Source organism: Simochromis diagramma, unplaced genomic scaffold (assembly GCF_900408965.1).
Source record: "Simochromis diagramma unplaced genomic scaffold, fSimDia1.1 OVJJ01000293.1, whole genome shotgun sequence".
In the NCBI taxonomy this organism is placed as follows: Eukaryota; Metazoa; Chordata; class Actinopteri; order Cichliformes; family Cichlidae; genus Simochromis; species Simochromis diagramma.
The window spans coordinates 25066405-25085703 of NW_024386801.1; the positions used below are offsets into that span (position 1 = coordinate 25066405).

A 19299-nucleotide genomic window follows, 5' to 3' on the forward strand; every position below is an offset into this window, starting at 1 on the left:
GTTGCCACTCCCGTCTTTTCGTAACTCCGCCTCATTCCTTTTCCTTGCGACTATCTATCGTAGCACCTATTTTTCTTTGTAAGCACTCCGGATTGTCTTTCAGCCTTTCGAGAATAGGACGATGATGCCCGGTCTGTATGGATGCGACTTGTGCTTGCGTCTTAGTAAGAGTTTAATCGACCATCGTTCTTCACAAGCTAGCGTCCTCTTACTTTGTATCCAGCTTCCTAAACTCTGTATGAATAAGTCGATTATGAAAAATTACGAAATGCTATCTAGTTCCTCTCGGTACGATTGCTTCTATGACAGTTTCTAACCATTCGATAACAGATTATTTAAGGATCGCCTATTACACAAAACAAGTTTAAGAGAAAGGACTTGCGTGTTCTGTCAAGTGAAAGCTACAAACAGAACATGGCTACAGTTGGATAAATCTTCACAGAAAGTGATAGAGCTATCTTTTTAGCGTTTAGCTTAGCGTGTGTTTATTTCATATTTTTACAGTTCTTACCCTCCCCGGACTAAATGCGGTTTCTCAGTCTATGCTACTGAAATATCAGAGAATGGACATAGAGCTTTTTTTCAAAAGAAAAAACTCAGGTAAATGTGTATTGTATTTATATTATGCTTGTATGTGTTCTGTACTATTTCTATGAAAAACAAGAGGAATTTCACATGACAAAGAAGGATATTAACAGTAAACCGATCTATTACATAAATTGAGGCCGAATATAAGAAAGACATGTGTTGAATTTGTTGTAAAAAATCAATTGTCTTAGAATTAACACTTGTGTTTGGAAATAAATATTCGAAATATCTTTGATAGAGTTTATTAGTAAATATGTCATCATACTCGATCCCCTGCGCTCCTCTTTTATCCTCTTGGCTCCCCTCTTCTCCTCCCTCTCCCTTTCTCCCCCTTTTTTTTCCTTTTTCCCCCCCTTCTCTTCCCCCCCTTTTTCCTTTCCCCCCCCTCTTTTCCTTTCCCCCCTTCTTCCTCTCCCCCCTTTCTCCTTTGCCTTTCCCCTCCCCCCCCCCCCCCCCTTTCTCCCCAATATCTGCCGTTTATAACTCGTGAATATTCCCCCCCCCTGCTCGTTGCTATTGAACATCCTCTTGTTTTTTTGCATAGATAATATATCAGAATCAACATCCTTTTCCAAAGCACCTTTTAACCACTAAATTTTATATTTAACCAAAAAAAAAATCCACAACCCCAACCAATACACACCCCTACAAAAAAAAAAAAACCAAATAAAATTTTTTTTAACCTGGGGGAGGGGAGGTTTTTTCTTTGAAAGAAGCCTCTAATGTCCATTCTTATATTTCAGTACATAACTGAAACCGATTTAGTCGGGGAGGGTAAGAACTGAAAATATGAAATAAACACACGTAAGCTAAGACTCTAAAAAAATAGCATTTGTTCGGCTTTTCATTTCGCCATTTGTTGATTCACTTGAAGAGCAAGTAACGTAATATTGGTCAAGTGATCAGTTTGATATCAATCTTTCGTGATTCACCGTCATATTTACATTATTTGTACGGTACGAATGATTTGCTTTGGTACCTGGTCAAACTTAAGCTCTCCTTAGTATGGCTGGCTCCGTTTCTCCAACAGCGCACACAGGCAGGCAGCAGCTGCCCCGCCCCCTCGCTCAGTCGCTTAGTGCCTGAGCTCGGATCATACCAATATCAGGGGGGATTCACGCACAGTCGTAAATTCCCACAGTGTGCACTATGTGCTTCGAATATTGTGTGTACTTTTTGTTTTATACAGTTGTCAGCCAGGCATCTAACTATGAAAAAAGTACACTCCAAAAGACCCCGGGCTTCTGACAAAACAACCCGGGCTTAAGCCCAGTAAGCCACCCCCACGCTCCGCCCCTGGTGCTGTGTGTGCAACAGCGCGACAAACATTACCTGTCCTTTTATTAACTGCACAAGTAGTGCTGGTCATAGCTGCTGGCTACCTGTGTAAGGCTGTCATGGGTCTGTAGCTCTGTCACCGTTTTAGGGAACATATTTAGTTTTAAAGTAAGTTTCCGGGCTTTTCCTGCCTTTCTGGAGGGATTATATTTCACTAAAAACGATCTAATATGCATGTCCACATAATTATGCATTATTATAATTATAATATATTAAAAACACACGCTGTATTTTAAAGAACATACATTAAGAAGCAGATTATATTAGATTTATATTTTAAATAAGACAAAATTTGGATTTTACAGCAGTAAAATTATTGTATCGCTACAGTTTAAAAATGTAATAAGCTTTGCCCCTGCACAGAGTGGATAGTGAAACAAATGGAATCATCATAAATACATTATTTCATATTTATTACTTCCCCCTCCTCATTGCTTTATTATTGTAGCTCTAGTAATAAATAATAATAAAAAAAGATTCTGGATCAGCACCATGATGCCCATAGTATATACAGTATTCTGAAGAAGGTCTAAAATGTCCCTGTCTGTGCGTGCATGTGTGTGTTTTATTTAGATGGATTTTTAAAAAAAATATTACTCATGATATAACATTGTCCAGACATGCCTGGTAAGGACATGAGGAGGAAACAGCAGGAGCTGTGTGAGGCTACTAAAGGCAGTGCTATAACATTTTTCTGTCATCATTTTATTTTAGATTAAGTGCTGGAGTTGTTAGGTGTGGATAATTAGATTATAGTTTATTGCAATAGCAAGTTGTGCCTTGTTCTCAGATAGACAGCAAGTGGAGAGTGATGTATGAAATGATGGGATGGAAGGAAGAAGACAAGCAAAGAGTGAATCACAGGCAGAGCCTAAATTATTTCTCACAGTTTTTTGTTGCCTTATGGTTCCAAGCGCTGTCACCAATCTTTGCATTTTGTTATTATCTCATGACACTTGTTTAATCAGCTACCATCTCTCCTATGGACTTTTTAATGTCTACAGTCTTAGATCAACACAGCCCTGCCCTCCAGCACTATCCACAGCAACCCCTCAACAGCAACACTGTACCCATCAGGTAAAGCATCGGCTACGTTTGCTTTGCCTTGTTGCCCATATTAGATTCTTGATGAATGTGTGTTGTTGTTATTCAGCCTGGTTCAATGTGCCCCTTTTTAACTTTGAGCACCCGCCCCTTTAAACCTCTCTGCACAGCCCTGCCGCAGACCACAGAAGAACTTCACTTCCAAAAACAAACATTTAATTTACAAAACTGATTTTGTTTTTCTTCCAAGTCACTGAGCTAATTTACCACAGGCAGCGAGACAGGCTGCGCATCTGATTGGACGAAGTGAGGGCGTTACAGGTGCCTCCTCTTCAGACATCACTTAGCAGCACAGCCGTGTAATAATAATAATAATAATAATAATAATGATGATGATGATGATGATGATGATGACTTTCTGCCAAACACACACTAAACACACGTGACTCCACGCAGCCCGTCCTCACCTGCGTTGTTGACCAGCATCACGTGATCCATCTGCTCGATAAGCGCGTCTTTCGCGGCTCTGATAATTGCCTCCAGCCCCTCCGTCCGACCCACGTCAGCCACTACGCTCTCCACCCTGAGCCCGGCTCGGCCCGCCTCTGAGGCGGCCAGCTCTGCCTGCACATCATGGAGGTCCTCACCGGAGCGAGCCGCCAGCACGAGTCCGGAGCCCGGCGTCACCAGCCGTGACAGCTCCCGGGACACTGCCCGGCCGAAGCCCCTGGAGGCCCCGGTGATGATGCACAGCGCTCGGCCCAGACTCGCAGACTCCGCGGAAGACATTGTGGTGATGATGATTCTTCTTCTCCTGGGCTTATATGACTTCAGTCCGGCGGCACTCTGGCGCCACCTCTCGGCTTCATCTGTCTGCACCTTGAAAGAGTTCATTCACTGAGGCGCGTGATCCCCCCCCCCCCCCACCCACCCACCCACACACACACACACACACACACACACACACACACACACACACACACACGATGACCCGGAGTCAGAGTTATGAAAGACACGAAGCTGAACATCATGAGATCATATATGAACGGAGTGCTGAACACAAGCTCACGTCTTTAAAGTTTCACAATTATTAAGATTATTATTATTGCACATTTCCAGGTTTTAATTCTCTGTTGTGTTGATGTGGTTCTGTACAAGCAAAAAAGGGTGAAATGAAGGAACAGAAGAAGAAGATGAGGGGTTGTTTAATTCTTTAGCTGCCGATGGTTCACACACACACACACACACACACACACACACACACACACACACACACACACACACACACACACACACACACACACACGACTGAGTTTGGACCCAGAGTTCACAGTGCAACACCCTGTCAAACTCAGAGTATGATGGTGGCTAGTTGCAGTCCAAGATGAATGTAAACAGCTGCAAAACTAACTTTTAGTCTGTATTTGTGACTGAGTAAATAAAACAGAGACAGAGCAGTGGCCGGGCTCTGTGCGTGGACGTGCTGCAGTGTGTTGAAGCACAGGAAACAGGTATACGAATGGCTACAGACCAAACCTGTAAGTCACAGGTTGCCCCACCCCAAATCCTACCCGCACTTCCTGTTCATCTCTGACACAGGTGGGATCTGCTTTCAAAAGAAACTTCCTGTTTTTTTCAGGCTTTAATCAGCAACTGAGTCCAGAAACAGCTTACTGAGGTCATAGGTTAGCTGAGCAGGACTCTCATTACCTCATTAATTTCAGAGGAGTTGCTTCCTGCTGGACGTTAGGGAGAGTGGGTCAGGGGAGGTCAGTTCATCTTCTGTATACAGGCTTTAGGCCCACACTCAGCAGCTCCAGTGGGAAACATCCCTCTTAGTTTGGATTTATTATTATTACAGCTTTGAAATTCATATGAGTTGTTCGCACTAAAGTAAAAAGCACCATCACTTCATGTGGAGACCCTGTCTGCGCCAGCTGCGGTTGCAAGGCTGGAGCCGAACAAAAAACACCCTGATGACGACTGTGTTTAGACTGTTCCTTCCCATTCCATGCAAGGCCACCTGGGTTGGCTGGAAGACTGTTTACTTAGCCTAGCAGGGCGAAGGACACTGTCTCAGCTGAACTCTGGACACGCACACACATACATATACACTGATATGCACACACTCATCCCCCCTCCCTTTCCAAACGCCTTCGACGCTTATTCCTTTCCGATGCTGACGGTGGATCAAGGAGACCAGCGCACGCAGGCCCGGATGTACTGTCTAAATCGACTGTCTCGCAGCCTTATGAAATTATGAAATTTCCCCTTGTGGGACTAATAAAGGTATATCAAATCAAATTACGAGACTCGAGCCGGTGACTGAAGGACTGCAGACTTATCTTCTGAAGTATGGACGGAGCTTTAATCCAGGAGTTTAATCAGATCCTGCATCCTCTCTGATGGCCAGCAGGGGGAAACAGGAAGTTTATTTTGAAAGTGACCAATCAGAGTCAGAGAGCAGCAGGAACGAGGAGAGGGTTTATATACTTCCTTAGGCCAAATTTTTTAAATATTTATTCATACAGTGCTTTATTCTAATGATAATGAGAGTCGGTGTAACGAGGGCCACACAACACTTTACAACACACCCAGCAGCAGTTAAGAAGCATTTAGCAGAAAGCCAAAAATATGCCACAGATGAAGGTTTGTGGGATGTTTTTATAGTTGTTATAGCTGCCGGCTGCTCGTCCTGATTAGTTACGAGCTTCCTCATGATCGTCAGTTTGTGTCTCCGGTTTGCAAATTGTTCCAAAACCCTCAATGTGCATGACACACTTCATTTGACACGCATGCAAACAAAGCAGCCTTTGTATTTCATACCACACAGATTTTATTATTTCATGTTCCATATTTCAGATGAAAGGACACAGACAGGAAGTGATTTGCTCTGTTTATTTCACTGAAGTCAGAATAAACAAAACACCAGTTTACAGCTTTATGATGAAATCATTAACGTTAACACGTTTATGTTTCATGTCTAACGTACATTAGCACTTTATAAAAACCTCAGTGAGTCTTGCTGACTCACACACAGAGTGCAAAGGTTTAGGTGTGTGCATGAGGCGGTATCACTAAGCTATAAAATAATAATAATAATCACAATATCAGTATGCTAAAGTCAGGAAGATAAAGAAACTCTTTTAGGATTTTAAATTAGGTCAAAATCACCGACTATATGTAAAAGATTGGAACTTCATTCTTGGTAACAACCAACAGGGAGCAACTCTTGTTTCACAGATGTATATGTTGATATGCCCCTCCTCCTCCCTTCACCTTTGACCTCAGTGAATGGTTTATTACCGAGTCGTGTTTAATAAATCGTGAGATTAATGAAGGTCTAGAGTCAAACTAGTGATGACTGTTTCTATCTTTTTATACAGTCTGTGACTGAAACCACAGAGTGTGATTATATTTTTCAGTTTAACAGATGAGCTTTGTCCCCACTTCCTTTTATTGGGGGTCCTTTTATATGGCCGACGCCCAGCCTGTAATTAGAGCAGCAAACACAAGTCGGACACTAGTTAACTATGTGACACACTGATGGATGATGTGGTTTTGGCCTCTGGGATGGACCAGTAAAGGAATGTTAACAAAGCCACGATGTGAAGTCATGACAGTAGATCCGGTCCCCGCTCTGGGAGTCGGGAACCCTACATGCGCGCCTGCCGACCTCAGAGCTACATGTTGGATTCGCTGTGGCCGCGTTTGTCATTCTCGAAGTCGCTGTCCTGGGAGATGAGTTTGTAAGGTTTCTTTCTCTCCTTCTCCTCCAGCACTGAGTTTCCCATCTCCACATCTTTGCTGCGGAGCTCGTGTCGGGACAGGAACTCGACAATGCCAGCGCCAATCGAGTCGCCCAGGACATTGGTGGTAGTGCGCAGACGATCCCTATAAGAAACCAGAGGTCAGAGGGCAAAGACACACAAAGGGCGAGCACGCGTGCTTTCAGACTGTCCATTCAAAGGAAGAAATCTTTAAAAGATCCACAGAAACACCTTCATTAATCTCCTGATTTATAAAACAATAATTGTGTTCTGGAAGCCTGCTGAAAGCAGAATAAACAGTTTTTATTCTGTGGAAATGGATGCTGCAGAGGTTGTTCCTGTTCGGAAAGCTTTCTGGAACTTTGTGGATTTAATCTTTATCACAGGTCTACAGTCTGTGAATGAGCTTTCAGAGCGGAGCACGTGAAAGGATTGGCCTACTTTCAAACGTCCTGCACACCTCTCTGAACTTTCTGCTTCCTACAGGCTTCCATACGCTCTCATTACACAGACGTATGAGTGTCTGAAGCTGCAAACAGCAAAACACGGAGAACACCAGTTGGTCTGAGAGCCAGCTGGTTTTCTGGTTAGGGTATAAAAACAGCAACCACAGACCAAAAAGCTGAACATAGCAGCTGAACAAATCTTAGAAATATGGTATCTAACCAGATTCTTACTCTGGATGGCATTACCTTGGCCTCCAGTAACACTGTGAGGAACCTTGGAGTCATTTTTGACCAGGACATGTCCTTCAATACACGTATTAAACAAATATGTAAAACTGTTTTCTTCCATTTGTGCAACATCTCTAAAATTAGGAATATCCTGTCTCAGAGTGATGCTGAAAAAGTACTTAATGCATTTATCGCATTTATTACTTCTAGGCTGGACTACTGTAATTCGTTATTCGCTCTTCCCTGAAAAGCCTTCAGTTAATCCAAAATGCTGCAGCAAGAGTCCTGACAGGGACTAGAAAGAGAGAGCAGATTTCTCCTATATTGGCTTCACTTAATTAGCTCCCTGTAAAATCTGGAATTTAAAATCCTACTCCTCACATACAAGGTCTTAAATAATTAGGCCCCATCTTATCTTAACGACCTTGTAGTACCGTATCACCCTATTAGAGCACTTCACTCTCGCACTGCAGGCTTTCTTGTTGTTCCTAGAGTATTTAAAAGTAGAATGGGAGGGAGAGCCTTCAGTTTTCAGGCCCCTCTTCTGTGGAACCAGCTTCTAGTTTGGATTCAGGAGACAGACACTATCTCTACTTTCAAGATTAGGCTTCAAACTTTCACCAGGCTGCTGGGGGATTCCCATGATGCACTGAGTGTTTCTTCTTTACGCATCAAATGTTAATAGACCTTTCTGCATTTAATCATACTTGTTTTTACTCTCTGGCTCTCTTCCACAGCATGTCCTTGTCCTGTCTTCCTCCCCTCACCCCAAACGGTGGTGGCAGATTGCTGCCCCTCCCTGAGCCTGGTTCTGCTGGAAGTTAAAACTTTTCCTTCCCAGTGTCACCAAAGTGCTTGCTCATAGGGGGTCATATGATTGTTGGAGTTTTCTCTGTTTTCTTTGTATTATTGTAAAATATTATACTACTACTAATAATGCAATATAAAGTGCCTTGAGGCAACTGTTGTGATTTGGTGCTGTAAAAGTTGAATTAAATTGAATTGAATAGATGGTTGGATGGACAGATGAATGGATGGGCGATAGATATTCGGACTTTGTGACATAAACCAGGATAACTGAGCAGAGTTGGCATATCAGGCTCTTCACTTCCTTCTGTTCCAGGTGGAAAGTCCTCCTGAAGCATCCTAGTTAGAGCAGAGTTTTTTCTTATTACCCCAGTTAGCTGAGTAATTTCAGGGAAGGGTATTCTAATTGAAACGATTAATTTGGGAAACCTAATTATGTTTCTATGTTAAAACTCACTGCAAAAATATTTAATACAAAAGGGAAGATGTGGAGCGAGACTCATGGGAGCGGGAAAAATGTGTCACTAGGTGGTTGTAGACATGGAGCTGTATTTGACCTTTAAATGAGAGATAATTCATGTACGGGTACTTTACACAACAGCGTTTATACTTGATAAGACTCCTTTCACATTAGCACTGAAAAAGAGTGTTTTCAAAAGCGAAGGTTCTGGAAAGCTACTGATTACAGAGTGGTGAAATAATGTTATTGTTAAGGTAACATCAACACTAACCTCCCTGTGGATCCAATCATCCAGGTACTCAAATCCCACAAAGCTGATCTTGTTCATTAAACAGTTTGTTAAACAGTAGCTTTATTGAATGTATGTGTATGCAATGTTTTCTAATGTCGTCTACTGTAAGGATGTCTAACTCACATTACTTGATGGATCACTTTGATTTTAAATGGATCACACCAGTGAAACTCGCCTTTCTGTCAGTGTGAGGAGGTTTACCTGCGCGTTTAATGCCTGAAATATTTTAGTATAAGAAAAAGAAGTGTAAGTTTAACAGGATGTCTCAGTTTTTCTGCTTTTCTGCATGATAAATAAAAGTGGCCGTAGAAAATGAAAGAAATATGCCACAATGTCCTTTGCAGCTTAAAATGTAAGAACTAAATGGGTAAAACAACAGAGAAGGTTCTGCTAGCTCATTGCCCAGAGTGAGCTGTAGTGATCAAATACAACGTTTTTCGTAGTTTCTTTCTTTCTGTCTTTATTACCATCATAAACACCTTGAGGCAACTGCTGTGATTTTGCATGATATGAATACAATTGATTTGAATATAAATTTGAAATTTTTATCGTAGATGGTGAAAAACAAGATGTTTTCTGATAATGTTTATCTCTTACTTAGATACTTTGGTGTAGTATGAATGGCCATATCAGTAGGAAAGGCTGTGAAACTTGTAAAACATATGAAAATACTGTTAAAAGTCCAAAATCTATGCTTTCCTTCACATTTTCCAAAGCCATCCAGTGGCCTTGTGTTTAAAGGCCCTGGTCTTGGCGAAGCATGTGTAATGGTCCGAGTACAGAGCCCCGTGAAACACCAAGACTCTCTGTTCAAACTGGAATCTGTGGGATAAATCGGAGTCTAACCAGCACAGCGGAGGTCCTTTAAGCACTAAAACAGTGAAGCCACCGGCGATGAAGACAAACACAACAAAGTGCTGATGAAGATCAGCACTTGTGAAGGTCTTGTTGCCTACATTTACATGATGAGTGAGCTGGTCTACCAACAGTGATTACCAACAAGAAGGTACTTACAGGAACCAATCAACTGCAATGATGAGAGTGATGTCATCAGTGGGAAGTCCGACGGAGGTCAGCACAATCACCATGGTAACCAGACCTGCCTGAGGGATGCCGGCAGCACCAATGCTGGCTGCAGTTGCTGTGATACTTTTAGAAGGAGAAAGAGACATAAATCCACAGAGTTTGAGTATGAAGACGCCTGTTAGGACTTTAGTTACCTGATGGTGATAATCTGTCCAAAGTTCATCTCCATGTTGTTGACCTGAGCAATGAAGATGGCTGCCAATGCTTCATACAGTGCGGTTCCGTCCATGTTGATGGTGGCGCCCACGGGCAGCACAAAGCGAGTGATCCTCTTATCGATTCTGTTGTTTTCTTCCAGACATTTAAAGGTGACTGGCAGCGTGGCCGAGCTGCAAGATAGCAGAGAGGAGGAGGGTTTTAAAGCATCCACAGAAACAGAGAAAAGTGTTTCAGACACACTATTATAGTGCTCAGCACCGAGAGCGGGTTCATTTATTACGCCTCATTTACAGACATCTCTAGTTGAAACAATAAATGTGGTAAAAATAACGGAACATGTCAACAAGAAGAACAAGATCGTGTTTTAGAAAGAGGTTTTCACAGAACAATAATCAGCTCATATATCTACGACAACAGCTGCAACTACGTACTGCTCCTGGAACTAAACCATTTACTGCAACTACAGCAGCAAAACAACTGCTGACATTACCCAAACCACTGCAACTGAACAGCAACAACACACCCTACAGCAACATGTCAACTAAACTGAAAACGGCAACCAACCACCTACAACCAGTTAACCAACTATTCAACTAAACCACCTCTGAACAATGACGGCCATACTGAGATAAGTTGCTTTGGATATGCTACTGTCAGCTGCTGTTAGCTTCTGTTAACTGCTTTTAGCTGCTGTTAGTGAAACAGATTTTGCAGTAGATTTAAACTTATTGCACGCTGAGCACATTAGAAGGAAAGTGTCATTTTTAGTACATCTGATCCTAACATTAGCTAGCATGATGTTAGAAGCAGCTGTTTTTGTTTAGCTGGCTCATTTTCAGCTGTCTGGAGATGGAAGGATCATATATCTAATAACCACATCCACAAAAACGGGAGATGTCCTTCCACAGCTTCCACAAACCGGTGCCCGCTCCTACGTAACAGATGAATCTTAAGTTTATGAGAACAGATCACTTTGTCAGAAAATCTAATTACGGACTAATCAGTGTATATTTATGAGTATAGTATACTTTTTTTTGTAAGTAACCTCAAACATGAACAAACCTTGACAAAGTTAAAGCCTGAAAACTAAATGGTGAGATGGAAGACATTTATTTGGATCTTTGAGGGCCCTCAGATATGAATTAATGTTTGATTGACACAAATTATTTAAGATGAGTTTCACCCAAACGATCCAGTTTACATGTACCTGAAGTCCATATAAACTGGACCATCTTAGTTGTAGTTTTTTAAGTTTCAGCCACATTTGGCTCACTCATTAGACAACGAAACCAACCAACGCAACTTACATCAACCATTACATCTACAGCTACAACTACAGCTGTTTACAACAATGACTGCAACTAGAATGCACCAGTTAAGGTCAAATATTTCTGTCTTTTGAGTAACTTGGCTCATCTTCTCTGGCAAAAGTATATTTAATGAACAAAAAGAAAATTGGTGTGTTTTGGTGTTTCTGTCAATAGAAAACACCAAAACTTCCATTTGTTGAAGTTTGGTAGAAGTTGCTCACCTGGAGGAGGTCCCCAGAGCCGTTACCAAAGCTTGCAGGAGCCCTGCGATGAAGATGAAGGGGTTCTGGCGAGTAATGACAAAATAAAGAGTGGGCAGAATAAGAACAGCATGGATCATCAAGCCGATGATGACCGTGATGGTATACATGCCCAGCTGGCCACCCATCTGGGTCAGATCGTCCATCTCCACAATCTTTCCTGCAATCAGGAACAAGATGCCAATGGGAGCATACCTGAGAAGAAGTGAAGAGTGGTGCGTTACTGCAGATAACTTTCATGGTGGACAGGGAACTGCTTTTTATTCAAAACATTTCCCAGTGAAATCTCAGATGTTTTACCACATAATGATGGCGACCAGGCGCATGATGGCTTCGTTCAGGCTGTCAAAAAAATCCCGCAGGAGCTGGCCCTGCTCTTTCATGTTGCCAATGATTAGACCAAAGCACATGGAGAAGACCACCAGCCCGAGAGCATTGACCCCGTTCACTTGACCTGGCACCGGGATAACTTCCTCTCTTGTGATCTCCATGGTCTCCTGGGTGCCGTTGGTTGAGTTAAAGAGGGTGTCATTCACAGTCACCGTCACATGAACTGTTCGTTTTCCATATTTGGTTTTGAACTGGAGAATGGGAGAATTAAAGGAATAAGGTTAGACGAGCGGAACAGATGACCTTCTCAAACTTCGCTTATGGAGTTTTTATTTCGTTCCCCAAGGATTCATCATGGATTGAGAAAAATTCATCAGGACAAACTCAAACTCCTGACCTCACCCTTCACGGCTTGCTTCAGAATCAGAATGAGAATACTTTAATAATCCCTAAGGAAATTATGTGGGTTACAGTAGCTCCAAGACAATAACAGTAACAGACTAAACTAATGAAATAATACAATATATTAAAAAGTTTACAAATATAAGTAATAGCTGTAATATAGATACAAATAGTTCAATTTAAATTTCAAGAATATTAGAGAGCTGATATATATATGACTGTAGAGCATGTGCAAAAGGGTGTAACTATTGCAGTGTGTACTTTGCATTAGATGGAGGAGTTGTACAGGGACAGACCTGCTGACATCATGGGGTATCAAGATTAGCTGTAAAAGTTCAGCACGCAACAAATCAGAGAGTTTAGATGTAAATGGCTTAAAAGTGTTTATATTGTTTTAAAAATAGGCGCAGTAATATTACTCTGACGTTGTCTCGTCCACCATCATTTAGTAACCAAAAAAGATGCATTTTATTTCTTCTTTGCGAAGATTTGATCAATATTTCTTGAGAAACCATTTGAACTGATTGCTATTCTCTGTCTAAACAGCATCAACGTCAGCCTGTCTACAGCTCAGACTTAGCCATCAAATCATGACCGTTTTTTCCAGGAGACCAGTAGATAACGTTATTCAGGAAGTATTACCAGAAGAGAAAAAAAAATCAGTAAGACTTATAATTTCTATTCAAAGTCCTTCTTCACCATCACAAGTAAACCCTCTGGGGTTTGAGTTTGGTTAATGCGCACCCGTGTTTAGAGAGTTTTAGTTTTTAGAGGGAAAAATCTGCCCCTAACTGCTTCTTTATCTCATATCAGGATTAAAAATGGACTCCAGTTTGAGTGTCCCTGTTAAGCATTAATTTCTCATCAGGTTCTTCTTCCGAGTGAGCGTGGTTTGGTTCTGATCTACTGATAATCAAGACCAGCTCTTATACAAAAACCTCTCCACCGTCAACATCTGCACAACTTTTATTTAGAAACTTTTTGCAACCAGAAGTTGTCTCTCTCTGTAAAATCAATGAATCTCGGAGTCTCTCACTGATGGATCATTAAAACATGATTGTACACGCGTGTCTTCAACCCCGCTGCTTCAGCAGCAGCAAAACATGCCAGGTTACAAAAATCGAGGGGTGCACGACCTGCAGAAACAACAGTAAACCAGCAGCTTCATCAGTGGATATGACGCCACTTTTGTCGTATGGCGCCATTAGCCAGTGTGAGAGTGGTGAAGAAGAGCAAGAAGAGTTCTTTAACTTTTCTCATGAATGTAAATGTCAATTATTTAAATGAAACTTTTTAAACAAAGCTAAGTGTTTTTTGGACTGCTGGTAAAGTCATCTTTAGTGCCTTCACTTAAAAGTGTACGTCACTTTAATGTTCAGGCTGGATCTGACTGCAGTGCATACCAGCTCAGCCTGATGGCACGGTCAGGGAGGCTGTGTAAAGTGAGACATTCATCTGAATGGAGCTGAAATCACAGCACAGCCATCGTCTCACTTCTGTGTCTGCTGATTTTGTCAGATGAAGCTCTGAGTTTGACATGTTTGGAGCTGTTCTGTTGTCTCCTGGAAACCAGTGAGAGGTAAACTTCTGCACCTCAGCATCTCTATGTGAATGAGAGGGTGAAGAAGAGGTGAGAGGTGAAAAGGAGCGAGCCGTGGGTTCATTTCGGGTTCATGCTGAAAGATTCTTGGAGCTGTAATCGTTCAGTGAGCTGGAGTTGGCAGGAAGGAAAATTTCAGACCCAGTGAGAGCTTCAGGGTGACATCAGGTTAAAAAGACTAGTAACATGTCAAGTTTCATCAGTGCTTAAAGACTGAGCTTTGTTCACCTGAAATTTCCAAGCACTCTGTACACACCAACATGTAGTTGGAATAAACGATCTATGATCCAGGTGGAGAGATTAACATGCCAACATTTCTGTTCCAGTGATAAAAGCTGCAGGAGCTAGTTTACCAGGTATAAAAGATAAAGCTCACCTGTTGCGTGCAGGCTTGGACCAAGTTTGGTGGGAACATATTTCTGAAATGAGAAAACAGGTCATTCTGAGACAGCGTGGACTAACTTCAGTTAAAACTGTGACTGCATCACTGTTGTAGCTACCTGATCAGGTCCAGGAAGGCATCGGCAGGACTGACTTGCTCGATGGTCTGCTGCTTCCCAAACTCATCTTTAGAGCCTTTTCCCGGGTGGATGATGAGCACGATGATGATACCGATGAACACTGCGATAATGGTTGTGGTCATGTAGTAAATCACGGCTCTCATGCCCATCTTTCCTGAGGCTTTGCTGTCCAAAGCTGCCATTCCTGATGGAAAGAGGGCGGGATATGTTTGATCATTAACACAGTTTTTCCGGATCATAGTAGGAATGTTATGAATTAATCGTCTAACAACATATGAGTTTAATGGATGAACATTTGATGGTTTAAAAAACAAATCCTGTCAGAGAAAAACAGGTATTCAGTGAGAGAGGAGAGGGATGACTTATTTTAGTATTAATGGTTAATGGTAATGACTGACTTAGAATTCAGCTACATATTTCAACCCTGGAGGTCGATGCTTGGTTACAGCAGAAAAAAAAGTTCAATTTTGCCTCTTTTGTTAGTGAATCAGTGGGAACCTCTTCATCACCAGACCGGGCTGAAGGCTGACTCTCAGTGAGTATTAGTTTGTAGGGACGACCTCCCTCTGAACCACCTCCATCAGCTCAGCTGGGACACTGCTGATCTTTTCGTGGTGTGAAAATTACTACATTTTGTGTCTGTCAGGTTATTACAGCCCTGCATGTACAGTCATTATGTTGTGAAGTCACACAGTAATGCACACCATCCATCAGTGCTTACCTGTAATTTAAAGAGATTTTCACAATCCTCAAAGATTTCTTGAGGTGAAAATGCTAGGAAAAGGATTTTAACATAACCCAAACCCCACCTAACCCCGAGGGAGCTTAGTAAAACCAACAAAGAGTTTAGGCCTAATTTAGAGGTAACAGCCAAAGTCCTGACGGTTTGCTGATGATGTTAAGAGGTTTTAAGGAAACAGCTTAATAACAAATCATACTGAGGTTAAAGGTGAACGTAGCTGATGACACTTTACAACAGTTGTCGCCATCACAGTTACAAACCACTTTTCTGACTGGTTGGTCACCATTTCTTTTCCAAACTTGGAGGATGACCACTGAGCTGTGCACTGTACCTGTTATTAGACTGGAGATCAGCAAAGGCAGGACCAACATCTGCAGCATCCTCATCAGCAGCTCTCCAGGGAAGGAGAAGTACTTCACTTCTCGATAGGTCATTTTGTAGGGGCGCAGCGCGAATCCGAGAACGATTCCTGCAGTCAGAGCACGTTCCTATTAACAACTACAAAACTGAAGAGATGTCTCTGTTTTGCAGCAGGTGTACATACCTACAATAACTGCTCCAACTGTGAAGAGCACAAAGGAGTTCTTCTTCAGGAAGGCCTGGATGTCCTCTTTAGAGATCTCCTCCACTTTTCTCTTGGCCTTCATGGTGCGAATGTGAATGCTTTCCCTGATGCGCTGCATCCTGCTGAAAATATGAAAAATGGAAGCATGATGTCACTAGGTTCGTGAACCTAGATGGTTTCAGAACTCACCAGTACTGAAGCACTGGCTCATTACTCAGGTGGACCAACATCACCCTGCGCGCCACCTTTTCCACCTGCTGCCCTCAGGGAGAAGGTACAGGTCTATACAGGCCAGAACATCCAGACTGGCCAACAGCCTGTATCCACAGGCTGTGAGGCTCCTGAACTCTCTGCCCCCCTCTCACGGACAATAACCATATCCAACTTCTTAATAGCACTGAACTGGTCTGCATTGGTGCATCATATCTTTATTCTCTTTCCCCCTCCTGCCCCCCCCCCCCCCTCTTTCTTAAATAGATAACTATCATATCTGACATCATATCTCACAGTACAATAATATTGAACGGGTTGCATTGTTGTACTTTGTCATGTTTCTCAGGTCTTTGTCTGAATTTCTTATGAACATTACTTGTCATGTTCTCATGTTGTTGCTAAGGATTGTCTTATTGCACTGGAGTCACACTGGGTTAAATATTTACACTTGGGTCTTAAGGGGTATTTATTATTTTCTTCATTATTTTATTTACGGGTTGTACGGAAGCCCCAGACGCAATTTCATTGTTCTCTGACAATGACAATAAATACTTAAATAAAAATAAAAATAAATAAAATAAATAAAAAAAACAAAAAAACACTGAGGCTTCCGTCAAGGATCCACCTTCTTATATTTTCACTAGGCCTGGATCAACTCCTCAGCCCATACGCTGCTGTGGGTGCCAGTGGTTGTCGAATTTCCTTCACAACTCGTTTCCATGCATTGCGATTGTTGGCGATTGTCCTGGTCTCGTCGAGATTTATTCTGCGATCTCCGATGTCATCTTTGAGCTGTTTTAGCCATGTTTTCTTCTGTGCCGTTCGTTGGATTCTCCACTGTGTTGGTCGTTTTACGCCAGAGGAGTTGGGTACTTGGGTTTGTTTAATATCCAGCCCATTGTATAGAATTATTTCCCTACTTCGAAACAACTAAATATCTTTTAACATAAAAAATGCAAGGTCCCAATTAATGTGTGAGATTTCATCTGAAAGGTAACATGATCTAATTTCTGAAACTGTGCCTGTGCCACAGCATGTGGCTGAAACACAAACTGCCCCAACCTGAGACGGGACACCTATGACCTGATAGGTGCTGAGAGGGGAACCCCGTCACATCAAAAGCCTCAATTATACGTCTGTGATCTTGCTTGGGTACGAGTGACGTAAATGTTGTCATCTGATCGTGAGTGTGAGGGTCTGTGGGGACTTCCCACTTTGGGACCACAAACTCATCTTTGGACAATTTACAGTACAATTCATCCCAGGCAATGGACATCAAACATCAGATAAGCGGCACTGAGACTCCAGCTGCCATGTCCGCAGAGTAATCAAGGCAATATTCATTACTGATGATAATCTGAATCCCTAACTGTTCTCCCAAGGCTTCAAAATCAGATGACAGAAAACATAATAACTCTATCAGACATAAAAGACATATTTTTCCTAGACCCAAGTACTTTTTTGCTCCAAAGTTAGGGTGACTTAGCCCTCTGAAGTATTTCTATTACCATTCTGTATTTCATTATCTCTTTCCTCTCTGAGGTCTAAGTTATCGTCAGTAATGACCATCCCCAACCCTAACCCCGGGAGATAATAATGCATCTCGTTTTTAATTACATTTTTGGCAATTAGAGAGCAAACAAATTAATTATTCCAGATGAAATTGAAAAAGTTTACCATCGCATGAGGAAAGGTTAAGGTAGGGTTACCATCTATGATGGCTTAGATTCAGGCGTTTTAATCCAAATCAGAGATAGATGCTGCTCTTCACCTACCTGTTGGGTGTGGCGTTGGCCCTTCAGACGCTGAGGTTGACCCGGCAGGGAGAGAAAGCAGCAGAGGGACAGAGAGTCTGAGCGATGAAGCTCCTCGGTGTGGGAACCAGAGCTCGACTGCAACCAGAAAAGACAGGAGGGGGCATCCAGAGGAGGGGGGCGGGTGAGATAATGATCCTCCCATAATAACACTGTTAGCCCTGTGACACACTTTCAGGTAAAGCCCAGGTGGATGAAAAAGTTTCTGAGAAACATCACAGGATTGTTTCACTGACACATTATCTGCCTTTGAAAGTTCCAGCTCTTCCTCACCTCTAAACGCTCTTCCTCACCTCTTCTGCACTCCTCTCCTTCTTCAGCTTGAAGTGTGACTTTGATGCTCGGTTAGCATCCACATATTTATGTGAAAGGATGCCAATCAAACAATAAGCCGCACCTCCCTCGGGACGTGGTATAGTTTGAGGTTACTCCTCGGAGTAAACGACGCACCACAATTAGCTGAACAAAGTGAAGCTGAGATGAAGAGCGACCTGACTGTATGGAAACATGTTCCCGCGGGGGGATGAGTATAATTAGTGAAGAATACCCCTGAAATCAGGTCGCCTAGCCTCCTACAAACACTGTTCCCCGGTCACTGTGGCAGCAGTGAATGAAGCAGGAACATCGGCCTGTGACAGCTTTACTACACTCGCTACTATTTTTAATACTGCCCTTCGATACCTAAAAACAGGCTGAGGATGAGCTCAAAGCGGGATCTGACCGACAGAAACAACAGCATCAGCTGATCATCTCAGAGAACCGGCTCTGATCTCTGACACGATGATGTTGTTAGTGAAGCTGGAGGCGAAGCTTCAGACTGCAGGCTGGGTTTACTTTATGCTGCTCTTGTTTCTCAGACCGAAACTTCTTCATTAAAGCCAGAAACGGTAACATCTTGTGAAAATTGGTTTCATTTTTAGATCGCTGTCAGAAACTCTTCATCCAGTTGTAATGAAACTGGAGTCGTATGGATCCCACAATGTGTGACCTTTGACCTCTACTCTGGCCATGGAACTCACACTAAATATCTTTTTTGAGGTTTGACACACACACACACCATACTGACAGTTAACCCCGCCTCCCTTCATTGCTGTGATTGGCTGCCCAGTATGCCACCCTGCCCTTAGACTTGGTGTTTTTCAGCTCATGTCACTTCTTCTTGTGCTTTTTAAATGTGTGCAGTAATAAAACGTTGTGCTGTGTTTCTTGTTAGATAAATGTTTTCAGCAGGAAGTGAGTTAAACACCTGAGGATGATGATGTTAGAGCAGGGGGGTGGACACGTTTACCCTTTGATGGTGCTCGGACCTGTGCAGAGGACAGAT

General features: G+C 42.4%; 2 protein-coding genes across 3 annotated transcripts; both read right to left on the reverse strand.

Annotated features, from left to right (window-relative positions):
* Nucleotides 1-3082: 3082 nt before the first annotated feature.
* LOC120729385 (sepiapterin reductase-like) lies at nucleotides 3083-3802 on the reverse strand. The gene has a single exon (XM_040024916.1). It carries the CDS (start codon nucleotides 3757-3759, stop codon nucleotides 3403-3405), a length of 357 nt encoding a protein of 118 aa, XP_039880850.1. The 5' UTR covers nucleotides 3760-3802; the 3' UTR covers nucleotides 3083-3402.
* Nucleotides 3803-6087: 2285 nt separating this feature from the next.
* On the reverse strand, nucleotides 6088-18352 carry LOC120730386 (excitatory amino acid transporter 1-like). 2 transcript variants are annotated; one of them, XM_040026776.1, is made up of 11 exons: nucleotides 18249-18350; nucleotides 17937-18053; nucleotides 15928-16070; nucleotides 15715-15852; nucleotides 14621-14825; nucleotides 14497-14539; nucleotides 12089-12369; nucleotides 11750-11983; nucleotides 10194-10388; nucleotides 9988-10122; nucleotides 6088-6864 (listed from the first exon to the last, which is right to left on the reverse strand). In XM_040026776.1, the coding sequence occupies exons 3-11, from the start codon at nucleotides 16064-16066 to the stop codon at nucleotides 6654-6656; spliced, it is 1581 nt and encodes a 526-aa protein (XP_039882710.1). In that variant the 5' UTR covers nucleotides 16067-16070; nucleotides 17937-18053; nucleotides 18249-18350; the 3' UTR covers nucleotides 6088-6653. The 2 variants fall into 2 exon arrangements, with proteins under 2 accessions (XP_039882710.1, XP_039882711.1); XM_040026777.1 differs by having other exon boundaries at nucleotides 6654-6864; nucleotides 15928-16067; nucleotides 18249-18352.
* Nucleotides 18353-19299: the final 947 nt, after the last annotated feature.